At 44.7% G+C, this 18,477-nt stretch overlaps 1 protein-coding gene across 1 annotated transcript; it reads left to right on the forward strand.

The window, feature by feature from the left end:
- The first annotated feature begins 715 nt into the window (after nt 1-715).
- LOC146662761 (uncharacterized) lies at nt 716-18,130 on the forward strand. Its single transcript, XM_085419395.1, has 3 exons — nt 716-819; nt 15,745-16,845; nt 17,219-18,130. The coding sequence occupies exons 1-2, from the start codon at nt 802-804 to the stop codon at nt 16,825-16,827; spliced, it is 1,101 nt and encodes a 366-aa protein (XP_085275521.1). The 5' UTR covers nt 716-801; the 3' UTR covers nt 16,828-16,845; nt 17,219-18,130.
- The last annotated feature ends 347 nt before the right edge of the window (nt 18,131-18,477 follow it).

The following is an 18,477-nucleotide window of genomic DNA, read 5'->3' on the forward strand; positions in this document are numbered from 1 at the left end:
TTGGATTCAGGAGACAGACACTATCTCTACTTTCAAGATTAGGCTTAAAACTTTCCTTTTTGCTAAAGCATATAGTTAGGGCTGGACCAGGTGACCCTGAATCCTCCCTTAGTTATGCTGCAATAGATGTAGGCTGCCGGGGGATTCCCATGATGCATTGAGTTTTTCCTTTCCAGTCACCTTTCTCACTCACTATTTATTAACAGACCTCTCTGCATTGAATCATATCTGTTATTAACCTCTGTCTCTCTTCCACAGCATGTCTTTATCCTGTCTTCCTTCTCTCACCCCAACCGGTCGCAGCAGATGGCCCCGCCCCTCCCTGAGCCTGGTTCTGCCAGAAGTTTCTTCCTGTTAAAAGGGAGTTTTTCCTTCCCACTGTCGCCAAAGTGCTGCTCATAGGGGGTCATATGATTGTTGGGTTTTTCTCTGTATCTATGAAGCGCCTTGAGGCGACTTTTGTTGTGATTTGGCGCTATATAAATAAAATTGAATTGAATTGACATACAAATGAGGACAAAAGCTCAGCTTCCTGTTGTGCTTCTAAATACTGTAGGAACCGCAAGTAAGCCTGCAGTGTGAGAGCAAAGTGCTCTAATGGGATAGTGTGATGCTATGAGTTCTCTAAGCTATGATGGGGCCTGATCAGTCAAGACTCCGTCCTCTGTTCTTGTTTCACTGTGATGTTACAAAGATCTGTTTTGTGTCCCAGCCGATCAGCAGGAGGAGAAGAGTCTGACGGAGCACCAGACGAACATTTTCAACCATTCGGACTCAGCTCAGCCACTACAGTGGACAAAAATGTCATCAACACAAAAGGTGAAGAACCTATCACTTTTATTGAAACTGTGCACTTCATCAGCGGATGCTTGTTTGTCAAGATTGAAAAGGATTCAAGAAGAAGTTTGTCATTTCGTATGGTATTACCCAGGCTGAAATGAAAGTGTTTCTCACCAGCATCTACAGTGCAATAATCAATACAACTAAAAAGAAAAATGGTTTGACAAACAGTAAAAAGGCAGTAATAAATCACAACAATAAAAAGGGGTAAATAACATAAAATCTTAATTCATAAACAAACTCCAGTCCAAATAGTCACACTCATACAGGTAGCTTCAGCCCTTTCACAGAAGGGGCTAATTAAATTAAGTAGTGTGTGTATCTGGGGAGTATATTGTATGCTGTGTGTGTGTGTGGATAGGAGGCATCAGAGTATAGCTGTGCTAATAGCTGAATGTATGGTTATTGGGTGCAGTCCTGCTTTTCTGAGTCTCCCGAGGGAGTGCAGACACTTTTGTGCTTTTTTTGATAACTGCTGTTGTATTAATGAAGAAGGACGGTTCATCAGCAAGGTGCACACCCAGGAACTTAACACTGCTGACCCTCTCCACAGCAGCACCCTCTATGGTGAAGTCTGTGTGGTGATCTCTGCCAGACTTCCTGAAATCGATCACCATCTCTTTTGTTTTGTCCACATTGTTGGTGAGATTACGGGATCTACACCACACTTCAAGCTGCTCCACATCTATTCTATAAGTGGTCGTTGTCAGTGATGAGACCAACCACAGTTGTTGTCTGCAAATTTCAACAATATGATTAGCACAGAGTCTGGCTTACAGTAATGTGTGAGCAGACTGAACAGCAACGGGCTCAGGACACCCCCCAGAGGAAAGTCTGTGCTCAACAAGATGGTCTTTGATGTGTGGCTGCCCACCTTGACTGTCTGTTGCAGCTTTTCAAGAAGCTGAAAACCCACTTGCAGGTTGCAAGGTCCACGCCTGATAGCATCAGCTTTTCCAACTGCTGCAGAATGATCGTGTTAAAAGCTGAGCTGAAGTCGATGAAAAGGACTCTGGCAGAGGGGTGTTCTTCCTCTCCAGGTGTGACAGCATAACATGGAGTGTGGCAGAGAGAGGTCATCTTCTGTAGATCGGTTGGTCCTGTATGCAAACTGAAGGGGATCCAGGTCTATTTGGAGACTGTTCATGATGTGCTTCAAGACCAGCCGCTCGAGGCATTTACTCACAATTGGTGTCCCTTGTCATTGGGGGAGGGGGCTTGTAGTACGTAATGTGTTGGAAGCCCTGCCACAGCATCGTTCCTCACACTGTGTTGAGAAGCGCTCCACAGTCTGATATTGTTGTCAAGGGAGCAGACATTGGCCGGCAACTGTGTCCGTACGTCTGGCTTGTATTGGTTAGCAGCTAGCCTCGCATTAGCTCCTCTATGCTTACCCTGCTTCTGTATCCTATCACACCGCTTTCTGTGTTTCCTCCTGGGTGTTGCTCAGAAAGAAAAGAAAGAAAAAGAAAAGAAAAACAAACAAAACACCTGGATCACCTGTATGGAGAAAAAAAAATTGTGCAGCACGCAAGATAGACAGCGCACAATGTGCTTTGAGGCAGCAGGAAAGAAAGGTGTAGTCCGTGTCTGTGAACACCGGTGTGTACACCTGTGTGCATAGCTGTGTGGATCAGCATGCTTGTATTCCAAAGGTTTCTCCATGTAACGATCTGCTAGGAAGTGTGGGGAGCCATAGCGCCGTCCCCCAGGGTATGAAGCAGGTATGGAGGAGGTCCAGGCCCCAGATATCCAGAGGCCCCAGAGTACAAGGACCCAAGGAGGCCCACCAAAAGGGGGGGAACCGTGCCACCCTCCTGGGAAGAGCTGAGTAGAGCCCCAAACGAGAGGTCACCCAGCAGCTACGGAGCAGAGGCCAGAGGGGGTTGCAGTGGCGTGCCCGCGGGCTCTGTCGGCAGCCAGCTGCGGCAGAGAGGACCGAGCTTCAGGCCCAGAGGGCAGAGGCCTGAGGGCATCCCATCCCCCGGAAGGAGCCCAGCCGGGCCACAGGCGCCAGGCCCCGCCAATCGGCCAACAGCAGTGAGCCGGTACATACATGAGCGCCCAGCCCCAGACGACAAGGACCACCAACACACCAACGTCTGAGGGCATCAGCCACCGGCAGGGAGTGTGGTGAGGGGAGATAGGCCTCCGTACTTAGGAGGGCCTGAGATGTACCCAGAGAGGTTGAGTCTAAGACCCAACCTGACATATAGACACAGACGAACAGGCGCACGCGGATACAAACGTGCATTCCCACCCCATGTGCACAACCAAATACTCGGCACTCACCCAACGTGTAGACAGACACAAATAGACACTGCACAGACAGTCGCACTCCCCAAACATACTCTATATCCCAGGTCCAGGTACCCCCGCCCCCAGAGGGGCAAGCCGCACCTAAACCCAGGAGATGTAACCCTTCTCTCTGGGGTGGAGGCAAGCGTACCACCTCCTTATCTGCAGTAGTAGGGAGGCCCCGCATCCCAGACCCCAATCTGACGGCCAGCACCTCCTCCCAGCGCCCCAGCCCTGACGTCTAACAGAACCGGGGTGAGTGAAGACCCAACACCTCCCTAAGCCCACTCATATGTAGTGTTGCTGTGTGCTGTTCTAAAGTGCATTTAAAACACAGGAGAGCATGGTACTTGCTTCCTCTCAGAGAGCAGCACGGCTCTTCCCGAAAACCCTTAGTGTCTATATGCATTTAAAATTGAGGGTAGGGCAACAGCACCAGAGGTGGGTTGGAATACACAGACCATCCTTTGGATGCTATAAAACGTGCCCACCCCCAAGGCCCTATATGTATGTGTTATGTGAGAGTGTGAGTAATGTGGATGTCTAGGTTGCAGAATAAAATTGAGGCACAGGCGGCCAGAAGGGGACAGAGGGGGAGTGCCTCCCCTGCACCTTGGTGACATACCTGCACTCCAAGCCCTGTGTGTGTGGGTGTGGTAGAGCGGGAATAGGGAGGCAGCTTAGGATGGGGAGGGAAGAAAGGGAGGGGCAAGCGGCCCCTCCCTGGGGCCAGCTCCCCCGCTGACCCCAGTAGGCACCCCCACACTCTGGAACCCACCAGGGCAAGGGGGCCCAGGCCCATCCGGACCGGGGCCCGCAGCAGCAGCACCGCCCAGCCCCACAGAGTCCGGGGCAGCCCACCCGACTCCATCCCAGAGAAAACTGCACCCACCCCATCATCCAGTCATCTCCCAAACTACACAAGACAATAGACACCCAGGTTGAATTCATTCTCCACCTCTCTTATATCGCTCCCCCCACGTGCAGAGTGAGCTCCTGTAGAGAGGAGACCACCTGCAAAGATATAACAGCCTCCCCACCAGTTAGAGAGCCCCCTAGTTGGGCCGATGCACCAGAGGTCCCCTGCACTGGGGCTGAGCCCCCCTGCACCCACCCGCCCACAGCTCTGGCGACACAACAGCCAGGACCCAAGCCCCCAAGGCCCAGCAAGCACCCCAGACCGGGGGACGGAGCACCCCCAAGCCTCCACGCCCGTCCCGGACCCAGGCTACCAGACCAGTAACCAACGTCCGCCAGCACAGACCCTCCCCCATCTCTGCTGTACGCAGCCACAAGGGAAACACCATCTAAGAGCCCCCAGAGCCCCTAACCAGGTCATGGCCACATCCCCCGGGTTAGGCCCTCAAGGGAAAACGTCCCTAGGGACTCCCCAGACGCCCCAGGGCCATCCCTACCCCCGTATCCACCACAATAGCGAAGGCAGGACCAAACCATGACCCCCCCCACCCCCACTAGGTGATGAAGCCGATCAAAGGAGCCCAAAGGGATTGATCAAATGTGAGGCTGTTTCAAGACTAATGTGATCTATTAGATGGTTTTTATATTGGTTAGAATTAAGATTATTTTTATTTTTCCAGTTAATGAGGACCATTTTCTTGGCTATGCATAGGGCCGTAAAAACAACGTGGGCTGTGTTTATTTCTGCAGTGACCTCATCCAAGTTGCCCAGCAAGCATACTAAAGGGGAGGCTGGAATGTTACATTTCAGACACTTTGATAAGTCTTCACATATCTCACGCCAAAACTTCTGAACTGGTGGACAGAACCAAAGAGCGTGGATGTAATTGTCCGGTGTATTTGCTGTGCAGTGTGAGCAGTTGTTGGAAGGCGTATAGCCCATCTTGAACATCCTATGACCAGTATAGCACACTCTGTGTAATATTTTGTGTTGTGTTAATTGGAAACTGGGATTTCTGATCCATTGAAAGGTTTTTAAGCATATCTGAGACCAAAGGTTTGGGTCTAAGCTGATCGATAAATCTGCTTCCCATTTTGCAGCAGGAAGGGATATTGATTCATCTACTTTAGAAAGTGTTTGTAAGTAAAGTTTTGTAATATGTCCGGATTGTTCCAGATAGGTGTACGTTTGCATGGGATTAATGAAGACTCTGTCATTTTTAGAAACTCCCACCATGCTGTCAGAGAAGAGCTGATGCTGACGCTTTTAAAGCATTCATGTTGTTTGATGTTTGAGCTGATAAATGGTAGGTCTGAAATTTCTAGGTTATTACATAGGGCCTGTTCTACATCTATCCAAGGTTCATCTAAGAGGGTGTGTTTAAACCATCTAGAGGTGAACTGAAGCCTGTTGGCTAAAAAATAGTGATTAAAGTTAGGCAGATCTAATCCTCCTTTATCCTTGGTCTTTTGCAGTGTTTTTAAGCTGATACGTGGGGGTTTATCTTTCCAAAGGAATTTAGAAATATACGAGTCTAGAGATCTGAACCAATCTTGTGATGGCTTATTTGGGATCATTGAAAATAAATAGTTTATTTTTGGCAAGACCATCATTGTTATAGCGGCGACCCTTCCCATGAGTGATATGGGTAAAGATTTCCATCTAGCCAGATCAACTTCTACTGTCTTTAACCCTTTAAAGCCGGTCGGAGTGAACACGCTCCATTTTGCGTAACTATTTATAAATCCCGGTAGCTCTGCAACCAAGTAAGCTAGCGCAATAATTTTTTTTGCATATGAAACCGGAGGAATTGTACTTACATCTTATGCCATCAGCTTGTCCTAGGTCACAGTTTCCTTCCACATAAAGCTTTGCAAAAACTGCATAAAAAGCGCTTGCAGCACCAAAAACAAAATATTTCAGAAACACGCTTTGCCGATCCGATGAGCTGTTCATAACACTTCCTACGTCCATCAGCGTGAACTATCCCATGTCCGCCATGACCTGCCCGAAACCGGAGGTGACGTCATTTTGCGGAAATGTAGTTTTTTGCCATCAGGGCCTCATGAGCCTATACTGGTGTTTTTAAAAGTTATATTTGACTTTATGACTTTCTGTGTCATTTCTGGGATGCTTAGGACTCATATTGCACTGCTGGAAATAGTTTATTTTGATGCATATGCTGTTTTCTTTGCAAATTTGCATTATAATATTTATTTTCGTTTTTCCTACAGTATATGAAAATTGGTGTATTTCAAAAATAAAACTAAGAAGACACTCAAAATTAATTTCCTGTGGTGAGAAACTAGTTTGTGCAACTTTTTTGCATTTACAGTTTTGAGGGATATGCCTCTTAAATTTCTCTAACTAGAAATATATGTTAAAAAAACTATTTTCAATTTTTTTTGTAGTTTATTGTACTTTTTTGCAATTTATGTAATTACTATGCACTTAATGCATACATATTATTAAAATTTGGGCTATAATGGTTGTATTGATGTATAGCAACTTGAAATACTCCCAAAAATGGCACTACAGCATGTAAAACTATAATATAAGCTCTGGCGGACTTGGTTCTATGGTAGGTCTTAAAGGGTTAAAAGTGGGATGTGGTTTAATTTAGTTAATTCTGAAAGTTTAGGAGAGACATTAATACCTAAATATTTTATATTTCCAGATTGCAGTGGGGAAGGAGAAGAATTATGGAAGGAGCAATTAATCGGAAGGACTGTTGATTTTGACCAGTTAATTGAATAATCGGTTCAAGGTTCTTTATTTGTCACATGCATAGTTATACAAGTATAACACACAGTGAAATGTAGCCTGACACGCTCCTCGACATGTGCAAAAAAATTGGGGGGGGGGGTGTAGAGGAAAAACATTATATATATATATGTAGTATATACATTGGGTGAATGTGCAGCAGTAGCAGCAAGCAGGTGAATTCTGTACATTAATATGAATAGACATCTGACTATTTTACAGGATAGACAATATAAACATATTTAAAATTAAAGGAATTGAAATTTACATTGTGCCTTGGTTTAGAGTGTCTGGAAGAGTCCTGTCTCAGTCAATTATAGATGATGTGAGAGGGCGGGTGTATGTGTTTAGGGCACGGATGGCTTGGGGATAGAAGCTCCTCATCAGTCTCTCTGTCCTTGCCCGGAAGATGCGGAACCTTCTACCAGATTGCAGAAGTTGGAACAGTTTGTTGCCAGGATGGGACGGGTCCTTCATTATCTGCGCTGCTCTAGTCCGGCATCTCCTGGTGTAGGTGTCCTGAAGCGGGGGGAGAGCAATCCTGCAGCAGCGTTCTGCTGTATGGATCACTCTCTGGAGAGCTTTTTGGTCCTTCACACAGCTGTTCCCAAACCACGATGTCATGTTCTGTGTGAGGATGCTCTCCACAGCGCCTGTATAGAAAATCCTGAGGATCTTTGGAGAGACCCTGAACTTCCTCAGTTGTCGTAGGTGATACAGGCGCTGCCTAGCCTTTTTGGTCTGGACCTGAATGTGGGCAGCCCATGTCAGGTCTGAGGAGATGTGGACACCAAGATACTTGAAGGACTGCACCCTCTCCACTGGAGCTCCATTGATGATAATGGGCTTGTAGTCTCTGTGCTGACCCCTTCTGAAGTCCACCACCAGCTCCTTCGTCTTGCTGACGTTCAGCTGGAGGTGGTTGTCCTGGCACCACGATGCCAGATTCTTCACTTCATCCATGTAGGCCGTCTCATCGTTGTTGGAGATGGCACCCAACACCACTGTGTCGTCAGCAAACTTCACAATGGTGTTGGAGCCATGGGTGGCCACACAGTCTGAAGTGTAGAGGGAGTAGAGCAGTGGCGAGAGGACACATCCCTGAGGTGCTCCTGTGTTGATGGTGATGCTGTTGGAGAAGCACCTGCCCACCCTCACCACCTGAGTTCTGCCAGTGAGGAAGTCCAACACCCATGCACACAGACGGCTGTTAAGTCCCAGATCCCTCAGCTTTGTGAACAGTCTGCAGGGCACTATTGTGTTAAACGCTGAACTGTAATCAACAAACAGCATTCGCACATAGTTACCCTGTTTCTTGTCCACATGGCTGAGAGTGGTGTGTAGGACGTGGGCGATGACGGAGACACTTGAGAAAGAGTTTATCAATGCAATTACCCCAGAGAGATTGGTTTGTGAGTTTTGGAGAAAAAGTAACACATCATCCGCATAAAGGCTGATTTTATGTTCTACATTCTTACATTTTATGCCCTTAATTGTTGTAGCCTTTCTAATTCCTGCTGCTAGTGGCTCAATAAAAATTGCAAACAGTGAAGGGGAGAGTGGGCATCCCTGTCTGGTGCCCCTCAGGAGACAGAAGCTGGAGGATGTTTGTTTGGTCATTTGTTCTGACACAAGCTGTTGGGGAATTATATAATATTTTTAACCAGTTTTATAGCTTGAGGGAAATACAGGGTCTTTGCCTGGTTTTAGTAAGAGACTGATATTTGCAGAGTTCATATTTGGTGGTAGTCTACCATTTTCTTTGATTTCCTGCAACATCCTGTGAAAAACTGGTGCCAGAATCGCCCAGAATTCTTTGTAAAAATCTATTGGAAAGCCGTCTGGACCTGGAGCCTTATTATTGGGCATACTTATCAGAGCTTCCTGGAGTTCACCTGGCATCAGTGACGAATCCAGTGCCATTGCTTGGGTGTCTAATAATTTTGTAAGAGTTATGTTGTCGAGAAATTGATCGATTTCATTTTTAGATGGGTTTATTTGTGGTGTATATAAAGTTTAATAGAAATCCCTAAAAAATATGTTTATTTTTTTAAGATCATATATTGTATTCTCAGATAAATCTTTAACAGCACATATAGTTGTTTTTTCTTTATTGATTTTTAACTGGTTAGCAAGAAATTGTCCGGATTTGTTATCGTGTTCATAATTTTGCAGGCAAAGTATTTGTACTAAGATTTTCGTCTTTTTATTAATAATTTCTTTTAATTCTAGTTTTGTTTTGCGTATTTTGTTTAATATTTCTTGATCTTGGTGTGACACATAGGCTTTTTCTAAGAATTTGATGTTTTTTGATGTTTTTTTTTCTAGTTCCTGAATATTTTTGTTTTCTTCTTTCTTCTTACAGTGGGGCAAAAAAGTATTTAGTCAGCCACCGATTGTGCAAGTTCCCCCCACTTAAAATGATGACAGAGGTCAGTAATTTGCACCAGAGGTACACTTCAACTGTGAGAGACAGAATGTGGAAAAAAAAATCCATGAATCCACATGATAGGATTTGTAAAGAATTTATTTGTAAATTAGGGTGGAAAATAAGTATTTGGTCACCTCAAACATGGAAAATCTCTGGCTCTCACAGACCTGTAACGTCTTCTGTAAGAAGCTTTTCTGTCCCCCACTCGTTACCTGTATGAATGGCACCTGTTTGAACTCATCATCTGTATAAAAGACACCTGTCCACAGCCTCAAACAGTCAGACTCCAAACTCCGCCATGACCAAGACCAAAGAGCTTTCGAAGGACACCAGGAAAAGTATTGTAGACCTGCACCAGACTGGGAAGAGTGAATCTACAATAGGCAAGCAGCTTGGTGTGAAAAAATCAACTGTGGGAGCAATCATCAGAAAATGGAAGAGATACAAGACCACTGATAATCTCCCTCGATCTGGGGCTCCACGCAAGATCTCATCCCGTGGGGTCAAAATGATCATGAGAACGGTGAGCAAAGATCCCAGAACCACACGGGGGGACCTGGTGAATGACCTGCAGAGAGCTGGGACCAAAGTAACAAAGGTCACTATCAGTAACACACTACAACGGCAGGGAATCAAATCCCGCAGTGCCAGACGTGTTCCGCTGCTGAAGCCAGTGCATGTCCAGGCCCGTCTGAAGTTTGCCAGAGAGCACATGGATGATACAGCAGAGGATTGGGAGAATGTCATGTGGTCAGATGAAACCAAAGTAGAACTTTTTGGTATAAACTCAACTCGTCGTGTTTGGAGGAAGAAGAATACTGAGTTGCATCCCAAGAACACCATACCTACTGTGAAGCATGGGGGTGGAAACATCATGCTATGGGGCTGTTTTTCTGCCAAGGGGACAGGACGACTGATCCGTGTTAAGGACAGAATGAATGGGGCCATGTATCGTGAGATTTTGAACCAAAACCTCCTTCCATCAGTGAGAACTTTGAAGATGAAACGAGGCTGGGTCTTCCAACATGACAATGATCCAAAACACACCGCCCGGGCAACAAAGGAGTGGCTCCGTAAGAAGCATTTGAAAGTCCTGGAGTGGCCTAGCCAGTCTCCAGACCTCAACCCCATAGAAAATCTGTGGCAGGAGTTGAAAGTCCGTGTTGCTCGGCGACAGCCCCAAAACATCACTGCTCTCGAAAAGATCTGCATGGAGGAATGGGCCAAAATACCAGCTACTGTGTGTGCAAACCTGGTAAAGACCTATAGTAAATGTTTGACCTCTGTTATTGCCAACAAAGGTTATGTTACAAAGTATTGAGTTGTATTTTTGTTATTGACCAAATACTTATTTTCCACCCTGATTTACGAATAAATTCTTTACAAATCCTACCATGTGGATTCATGGATTTTTTTTTCACATTCTGTCTCTCACAGTTGAAGTGTACCTCTGGTGCAAATTACTGACCTCTGTCATCATTTTAGGTGGGGGAACTTGCACAATCGGTGGCTGACTAAATACTTTTTTGCCCCACTGTATGTGATGAGAAAGAAATTATTTTACCTCTCATCATGGCTTTCCCTGCTTCCCAGAAGACAGATGCTGATGTTCCAGGAATGTCATTAAAGCCTAAATATAGAGTCCATTTTTTTTTAAAAGTATTTGATAAACTCTTCGTCTTTGAGCAGTGATATATTAAATCTCCAGTTTTTACTTGGTGTAGTATTATTCTTCTGTATTAGTGTTAAAGATACAGGAGCATGATCGCTGACAGCTATAGGATGAATCTCAGTGTCTGAAATGTTACTCAGCAATGAGCTTGTGAAGAGAAAATTATTTAGAAGATAAAGAAACTCACAACTCAGATATCTATTTTTTACATGCGCATGGGCAGTCAACGATCCGATCTGCTTTGCACTGATGTGCACAACAGATGAGACACAGAAAAAGCGCCCAGGGCATCCTGAACGACCTTTATTTATACTTAAAGCAAGTCTCCACAGCAGTAGGAGTGTCATGTATTGAACTCCTTAAAAGGAGAAAGAGAGGGGGAGCGCCAGTCTGTCTGTTTAAAACCGGATGTCACCACATTCCTTTTACACATATGGCTTCAATTTCTCTCTCCCTGTGTTGGCTCCAATTCACAACCTCTTCTTCCTTTAAATGAAGCTACAACTTAAGCATAATCACAAAATTAAAAATCTTTCATCAGAGCTGCTGAACAGAAAATAATCCAGACGAGGTTTTTTTTTTTTTTGTACTCGTTTTTATTCATTTTCAAATTAAACCGTAAGTCTTTTTTGTAGATGGAATCTTATTTAATGCAACCACAAACCCAAACTCAAAGGGGTCTGGTGATGCCAACCTGTATGGATTGTTGCTAAAACAGTATTCAGTCAGAAGGAAAACAAACGTCTTCTTTCAGCCAGTCAGAGCTGTGCTCGCTGTCCAAGCCTTTTTGTTTCAATCACAAAAAACTGGGCCAATCCTGGGACAAAAATCAAACACTGCAAAAGCCAAAAAAGAAAAGGTTAAAAACTGTATTTGGTGACTAATCATGTTTGATTCACCCCCCAGGTTTGGGAGCAGTTCTGTGGGCCGTAATGTGAATATTTAAGAAATTGGACAATGTTTCTGTTCAGGCATGATGCAAGGTAGTGCTCCTCCAGTCTGCTTTGTAGGCCATTTTGGAAGCAGCAGTCAGGTGAACAGCAGATGTAATTCCATTTTTCGATCTCCAGGCCATCTTTGAAGAAAAGCATGAATGGTATGATGCCGAAAAGCATGAATGATGTGATGCCGACTCCATGGTTAAGTCGGTGGCGCCGCACCGACTTAACCTTTTTAACCTTAAAAAAAGATGGCGCCGGTGCATGTGGCTTGCTGTCTATCACTGCCAGTGTTGGTTGTTTGTTTTGATTTTATTGACTATTGTAATAAATGCCAACTCTCTCTTGGTGTATGATCGCCTAACCGTACTGGATCTCCGACCTTCTGCCAAAGGCTGGGCAAAGTGGAACCAAGCTGGACATAAAACTTTGCCCCCGCTAATATCGGAGATCCCGGCTCACCTGTGCCGTGTTCCAGATCCACCACTCCGGCAAAAGTGCTGACGCCGGGGTCGAAGGGCTGGCTTCCTGGTGAAGCTGAAAGCTTCTTTAAGGTATTCTCTTAAGCCCTTATCCAGAAAACAAGGAGCGGTGCCAAACTTCTGTTTCTCTCGGCGATCGTTGGAACCTGTCTGTACCTGGCTGGTAACTGTCATCTGCCTGGATGGGATGTTCCAGTCCCGCCGGCGTGGTGTGAATCTGCGGAACCTGCGGCCTCTGTGTCGGGCTTCTAGGACGGCTAGTGACGGGGATCCGCCGCTTACCGCCAGAATTGGCCTGGTAAATGCTAGGTCCCTAGCGAACAAAACGTTTATCCTGAAGGATTTCTTCACATCCCGAGGACTGGATTTTCTCTGTGTGTGCAAGACGTGGATGAGCGCTGGGGAGTGCAGCCTCTTCTCAGATCTTCTACCTGGCGATTGCTGTTATTCTAATTCCCCACGTATGTTGGGCCGAGGAGGAGAAATAGCTACGATCTTTAAAAGTCATTTTAAATGTAAGAAGCTATCAACCCCGTCGTTCACCAGCTTTGAACTGTCTGTTTGAGTTGGGCTGCTCTCACACAGTGTTGTGTGCGGTGGTTTATCGGCCTCCAAAATACAATAAGGACTTTGTGAGTGACTTTGCTGACTTCTTGGCTGAATTCCTGCCAAAATATGATCGTGTTCATATTGTTGGGGATTTTAATATTCACGACTGTTGTCCTGATATGCCCATGGCGAAGGGCTTTTTAAACCTTATTGATTCGTTTAATCTGGTGCAATGTGTGACAGGTCCCACACGTGAACGTGGACACACACTTGATCTTGTTTTATATCATGGCTTTTCTGTTTTTAACATAGATTTGTGATGCTGTGTTTTATGACCACAGTCCTGTGATGTTTGAAGTTCCTCTTGCCTGTGCCTCAGTTAAACCTCACGCTGCTGTTCAGCACTGTCGTGTTTTAACTCCTCCACTGCTGAACACTTTTCATCAAATCTCTCCTTGTGCTCGTTACCTCTCAGTCTCTGTTTCCTGCTCTGCTGTCTTTGACAGGTTTGAGCATGTGACTCTTTCCTTTTTAAAGGAGACTGTTGGTCGTTTTAAGTCTGTAGGGTCTCCAAATGATGCCGTCCCTCCTCAACTTTTAAAAGAGTTGTTACCTACAGTTGGTTCTTTCGTTCTTGAGCTGGTAAACCATAGTCTGACTGTCGTCAGGTGTCGTCCCTAAAGATTTTAAACATGCAGTAGTCAAACCCCTGATTAAAAAACCTGCTCTGGATCCTACGGTTCTTGCAAATTACAGGCCTATCTCCAAACTACCTTTTCTTTCCAAAATTCTTGAAAAGGTAGTTTACAGCCAAATAATGGCCTTCCTGGAAAAGCAAAATGTGTTAGAGGTTTTCCAATCTGGTTTTAAAGCCTTTCATAGCACTGAATCAGCCCTTTTAAAAGTTTTTAATGACATATTTTTAGCGACTGATGCTGGGGACTGTGTTGTTCTTGTGCTTTTAGATTTGACAGCTGTGTTTGATACCGTGGATTATGCCCTTTTATTCTCTCGTTTGGAGCACTGGGTGGGCATTAGGGGCACAGCACTGGAGTGGTTCAGGTCCTACTTGGCGGGGCGAACTTTTTTGTGTCAGCCTCGGTGACTATGTGTCGTCCTCCGCTCCCCTCTTGTGTGGTGTCCCACAGGGCTCAGTTCTAGGCCCCCTCCTCTTCTCTTTATATCTGCTTCCTCTTGGTTCTGTACTGAGAAAGCACGGCATTCCTTTCCACTTTTATGCTGATGACTGTCAGATCTATGTCCCTCTAAAGAAAAAAGGCAGATACCTCACACAGCCATTACTTCAGTGTCTCGATGACATTAAGGCTTGGATGTCTGTTAACTTTTTAAAATTCAATGATAAAAAGACAGAGGTGATGGTTTTTGGCAGCCCCACTGAGACCCCCAATGTGTATGTAAATTCCCTGGCACAGTATGTTAAGCCAACTGTCACAAACCTGGGGGTCAAAGTGGACTGTGAACTGAAGCTTGACAGTCAAATTAAGGCAGTGGTAAAATCTAGCTTCTTTCACCTCAGGCAGCTGGCAAAAATAAAGCCAATTCTTTCACGGCAGCACTTTGAGACAGTGATCCACGCCTTTGTTAGCACTCGGCTGGATTACTGTAATGCACTTTATATTGGGGTGAGCGCATCATATATTAGTCATCTACAGAGGGTGCAAAATGCCGCAGCTCGTCTTTTAACTGGCACTCGAAAGTTTGAGCACATTTCCCCTGTTGTAGCTTCACGTCACTGGCTGCCCATTTCTTTTAGGATTCATTTTAAAATTCTTTTATTTACTTTTAAAGCTCTCCATGGCCTAGCTCCATCTTATCTCTCTGAGCTGCTACAGCCTTATACACCCACCCGCTCTCTCAAGTCAGCTGATCAGCTGCTCCTGAAGATACCCAGGACTGGGCGTAAACTTAGAGGAGATCGTGCTTTTGCTGTAGCAGCTCCAAAACTGTGGAACGAGCTTCCTTTAGAGATTAGACAGGCCACTTCTTTATCTGTTTTTAAGTCACTCTTGAAAACCCACCTCTTTACCCTGACCTTTGACACCACGTGAGATGTTGGTTTTTATTTTTATTTTAGTTGTTTTTAGGTGATTCGATGCTGTTTTATCTTGTTTTTGTTTTAATATAGGGCTGTTTTAATTTTATGTTTTATTTATTTATTTCGCTGCTTTCTGTTATTCTATTGTTTTAACTTATTTTCTGTACAGCACTTTGTTCCTGTGCTGGGTATTTTAAAGTGCTTTATAAATAAAATTGGATTGGATTGGATGGGGCCAGGTAAGCGACCAGAGACAGCTCCATAAGGAGTGGGTTAGCTAAGCCAGTTTTGTCGGTGCTGTCCAACGTCATGTACTGTTCATAGCTGGGTACAGTGATGCAGGTAGACAGAGGTTTGCCACATGATGCACTTAGCTCTCAGACAACGTTTGGGAACATAGGAAGGCAGTTTTTAGATATTGCGGGGTCCAGTTGGAGGAAAAAGCCTGTGAACTGCGACAGCTTCTGAGCTGGCAGAGGAGAGGGCTAGTCCACCTGCAGCTTCTTAGCTACACAGTGAATCAGGGGCTGACTGCCGAAGCAGTGGCGGCACATTGGGGCTGTGCACACGTCATCACAGATAATCTGCCTTAAAGGCGTGAATAAAGGTTTCCTCAGCCAGGACACGTGAGGGCATGATATCCCATACCACGTGTGTTGTACCGAGTGTATTGACTGAAAAGGAACTACTTCAGCCTTTGGTTTAAAACTACTGTTAATAGAGGAAATTTGAAGGTTGAGTTTTTTCCACGACTGCATTTCACTCACTGCCTCTGTTTGTATCTCTGTCACTGCAGGACCAACATGGAGCAAGAAGTCAGTGCTCTCAGGAGGCCGACAAACCTCACAGAAGAAAGGAAGAGAAAACATACAGTTGTGATGAGTGTGGGAAGGATTTTACCCAGTCTGGAAATTTAAAAAAACACCAACTCATCCACAGTGGAGTTAAAGCGCACAGCTGTGGCTTGTGTGGAAAGTCTTTTACCCATGCTAGAAGCTTTAAAAGACACCAACTCATCCACAGTGGAGTTAAAGCATACAGCTGTGACTTGTGTGGAAAGTCTTTTACCCATGCTGGAAGCTTTAAAAGACACCAAATCATGCGCAGTGAAGTTAAACCATACAACTGTGATTTGTGTGGAAAGTCTTTTAACCGTCCTGGAAACTTAAAAACTCACCAACTCATACACAGTGGAGTTAAAGCGTACAGCTGTGACTTGTGTGGAAAGTCTTTTACCCAGTCTGGAAATTTAAAAAAACACCAACTCATGCACAGTGGAGTTAAAACGCACAGCTGTGAGTTGTGTGGAAAGTCTTTTACCCAGGCTGGAAACTTAAAAAGACACCAACTCGTCCACAGTGGAGTTAAAGCGTACAGCTGTGAGTTGTGTGGAAAGTCTTTTAACCGTCCTGGAAACTTAAAAACTCACCAACTCGTCCACAGTGGAGTTAAAGCGTACAGCTGTGAGTTGTGTGGAAAGTCTTTTAACCAGTCTGGAAGTTTAAAAACGCACCAACTCGTCCACAGTGGAGTTAAAGCGTACAGCTGTGACTTGTGTGGAAAGTCTTTTACCCACCCTGCAAGCTTAAAAACACACCAACTCGTCCACAGTGGAGTTAAAGCGTACAGCTGTCACATTTGTGGAAAAACTTTCCGCTGGCTAGTCAGCCGAGACATTCACCTACGCATTCACACCAAAAATGATGTTTACTGCTGTGATCAGTGTGGTAAAGCTTTTGTGACATACAAAAACTTACAGCAGCACACGTTTACCCACACTGACGAGAGACCTTATAAATGTGACCTGTGTGAGAAGACTTTTAAATCTCCACATTACCTCAAATCACACCAAAAGATTCACAGCAGAAAGAAACTCTAAAAGTGCAGTTACTGTGAGGTATGTATTTTTCTTTTAACAGTTTTACAATTTTATATGAATGAAGTTTAATTTCAAAGCTTAAAAGTTTTAAAAGCTCCTCCCCTTTCTCTCTATCTAACATTCACACTCCAATGGATGCATCGGAGAGCAGGTTGGAGTCAGTATCTTGTGGGATGCAGAGTAGAGCATCCAGGGGTTTAATCACCAGTCTTCCCATTAAGTAGATTACCTACAAATGAAGACTCAATGTTGCCCAGTAAGCTGAGTGTTATAATGTAAACAGTAAGATATAATTGGACACTGGCACAGATACTCCTTATTTCAGGCGCCATTAAAAATAAAAATGTTGAAAGAATTCCCTGACTTCCACTGTCTTTGTGTCTTTGTTTAGAAGCAGAGCGACACAGACGGATCCAGTTCTCAACCCTGTCGTCACTGTGGTAGTGGGAAAGAGTTTCTCTGTGACTTTTGTGAAAAAACTTTCAATCATCAAGAGAACCTAAACAACATCAACTCAGACACACTGGAGACAAAACGAACTACTGCAAAGAATGTGGGAGAGGCTTCCCTAAACCAAGTGAATTAAACCAAAATTAACTCTGTCACATGGGGTCAAAAACCATCTCTCATTCACCACTGCGGATCATCTTAAAGTGCATGGAAGAGTCCACACAGGAGAGAAACCATACAAATGCAGAAACTGGGAGAAAAGTGTCTCGCTGTCAGGAAGTCGTAACAAACATGAACGTACATACATGGAGGGGAAACTACAGCTGTGACCAGTGTGACAAATCAAAACATTTCACACCCATTGATTTTGAAAACCTTCAATATGAACTAAAGCCATCAACAGGATGTGAAACGACCACTGATGTGACTTTATATCCAAGAAAAAGATAAAAAGTCAAGCTGATCTGGGTCTGGGCTGTACTTTGGTGTATTACCACCTTAAACAGTTTGATCTTTTTGTGGTTTCATTGACTCAGTTATGTCAGATTTCCTCTCTGTCCTGGTCTGGATGCTCATCTGTAAAGAAGTAAAACTCGGATGGTTCAGTGGTCTCTAGCAGCTGATTAGTGAGCCAGCACTTCTGTGTATCATGCAGTTGTGCTTCTTTTCCTCTTGTGTCGACTCAGCTCAGTTACTTGGTTAGAGGGTTCCACATATACAAGAATCCTTCCTGGAATCGTTTTTTGGTATGAGGTGTTCTTGGGAAGACGTCACACCACCACCACTGTGTCAGGCTGTTCCTGTGATCTTCTTTTAATGCCACGTGTAACGGGACTCAAATCTCTCGAAAAACTACAGCTTCCGTCTCATTTACCAACAAACATCATCCAGATGTTTGTTGTTAGATGTGAGATGAGCCTTTCTGTTGTTGAATCTCTCCCCCCATTGAATCTCTTATTGCTGAATCATGACCTCTGACCTTATCTAAGCTAAGTAAGGCCTGCAGGTCTTTAGATGATGATCTGGGTTCTTCAGTGACCTCCTGGATTAGTCATCGATGCACTCTTGCAGTATTTCTAGTCAGCCACTTGCTCCTGGGAGGCTTGAGTACTCTTCCATTTTTCCTGTAGTGTGGATAATGGCTCGTAGTTCGCTTGAGTCCCAAAGCCTTAGAAATGACTCCGTAACCTTTTCATACTG

Source organism: Rhamphochromis longiceps, linkage group LG9 (genome assembly GCF_057381845.1).
Source record: "Rhamphochromis longiceps isolate RC_006_pf linkage group LG9, R_longiceps_female_GT1.1, whole genome shotgun sequence".
NCBI lineage: Eukaryota > Metazoa > Chordata > Actinopteri > Cichliformes > Cichlidae > Rhamphochromis > Rhamphochromis longiceps.